General features: G+C 44.3%; 1 protein-coding gene across 1 annotated transcript; it reads right to left on the bottom strand.

The window, feature by feature from the left end:
* Nucleotides 1–383: 383 nt before the first annotated feature.
* LOC123511121 (histone H3-like) lies at nt 384–788 on the bottom strand. Its single transcript, XM_045266742.1, has one exon. The coding sequence runs from the start codon at nt 786–788 to the stop codon at nt 384–386; it is 405 nt and encodes a 134-aa protein (XP_045122677.1).
* Between the last annotated feature and the right edge of the window lie 129 nt (nt 789–917).

Raw genomic sequence — 917 nt, 5'->3', positions numbered from 1 at the left:
AAACACACAGTTATTATATATATATATATATATATATATATATATATATATATATATATATATATATATATATATATATATATATATATATATATATATATATATATATATATATATATATATATATATATATATATATATATATATATATAGAGAGAGAGAGAGAGAGAGAGAGAGAGAGAGAGAGAGAGAGAGAGAGAGAGAGAGAGAGAGAGAGAGAGAGAGAGAAAGACTTCTAATCAGGAAATCGCTCGACCATACGGATCAAAGGCAACCCATTCATGGTCTATGTAATATTATTCTCTTTAGATAAAGCACCTTTGGCCCTGAAGAGGGCCTAGATATTTTTTGTTGTTGCTTGCTTGCCTTGGATGACACACTTATTAGGCACGCTCGCCACGGATTCGACGAGCCAGCTGGATGTCCTTAGGCATGATAGTGACACGCTTGGCGTGGATGGCGCACAGGTTAGTGTCTTCAAAGAGACCCACAAGATAAGCCTCGGAAGCTTCCTGGAGGGCCATGACAGCGGAAGACTGGAAGCGGAGGTCAGTCTTGAAATCCTGTTCACGCACCAAGCGCTGGAAAGGCAGCTTCCTGATAAGCAGTTCGGTGCTCTTCTGATAACGGCGGATCTCACGGAGGGCCACGGTTCCTGGCCTGTAACGGTGGGGCTTCTTGACACCTCCAGTGGCAGGAGCAGATTTGTGAGCTGCCTTCGTGGCAAGCTGCTTGCGGGGCGCCTTGCAACCGGTGGACTTGCGGGCCGTTTGCTTAGTACGTGCCATGGTGAGTAAGTAAGGAAGTAAGTAAGTTACTGCCGCTCGGAACGAACAGTTGGGCGAGTAGAGCGCTTAGGTTGGCACTTCATTAAATACGGTTTGCCGGGGCCCAACCTTGCCTTACGATTGGACGGG

This window comes from Portunus trituberculatus, chromosome 31, assembly GCF_017591435.1.
Source record: "Portunus trituberculatus isolate SZX2019 chromosome 31, ASM1759143v1, whole genome shotgun sequence".
Lineage (NCBI taxonomy): Eukaryota > Metazoa > Arthropoda > Malacostraca > Decapoda > Portunidae > Portunus > Portunus trituberculatus.
Note: the sequence above shows the minus strand (reverse complement) of the source record. Positions and strands in the feature narration are given on the sequence as shown.

Coding starts and splice junctions, on each gene's coding strand:
- LOC123511121 (XM_045266742.1), bottom strand. CDS start 788: ATGGCACGTACTAAGCAAACGGCCCGCAAGTCCACCGGTTGCAAGGCG.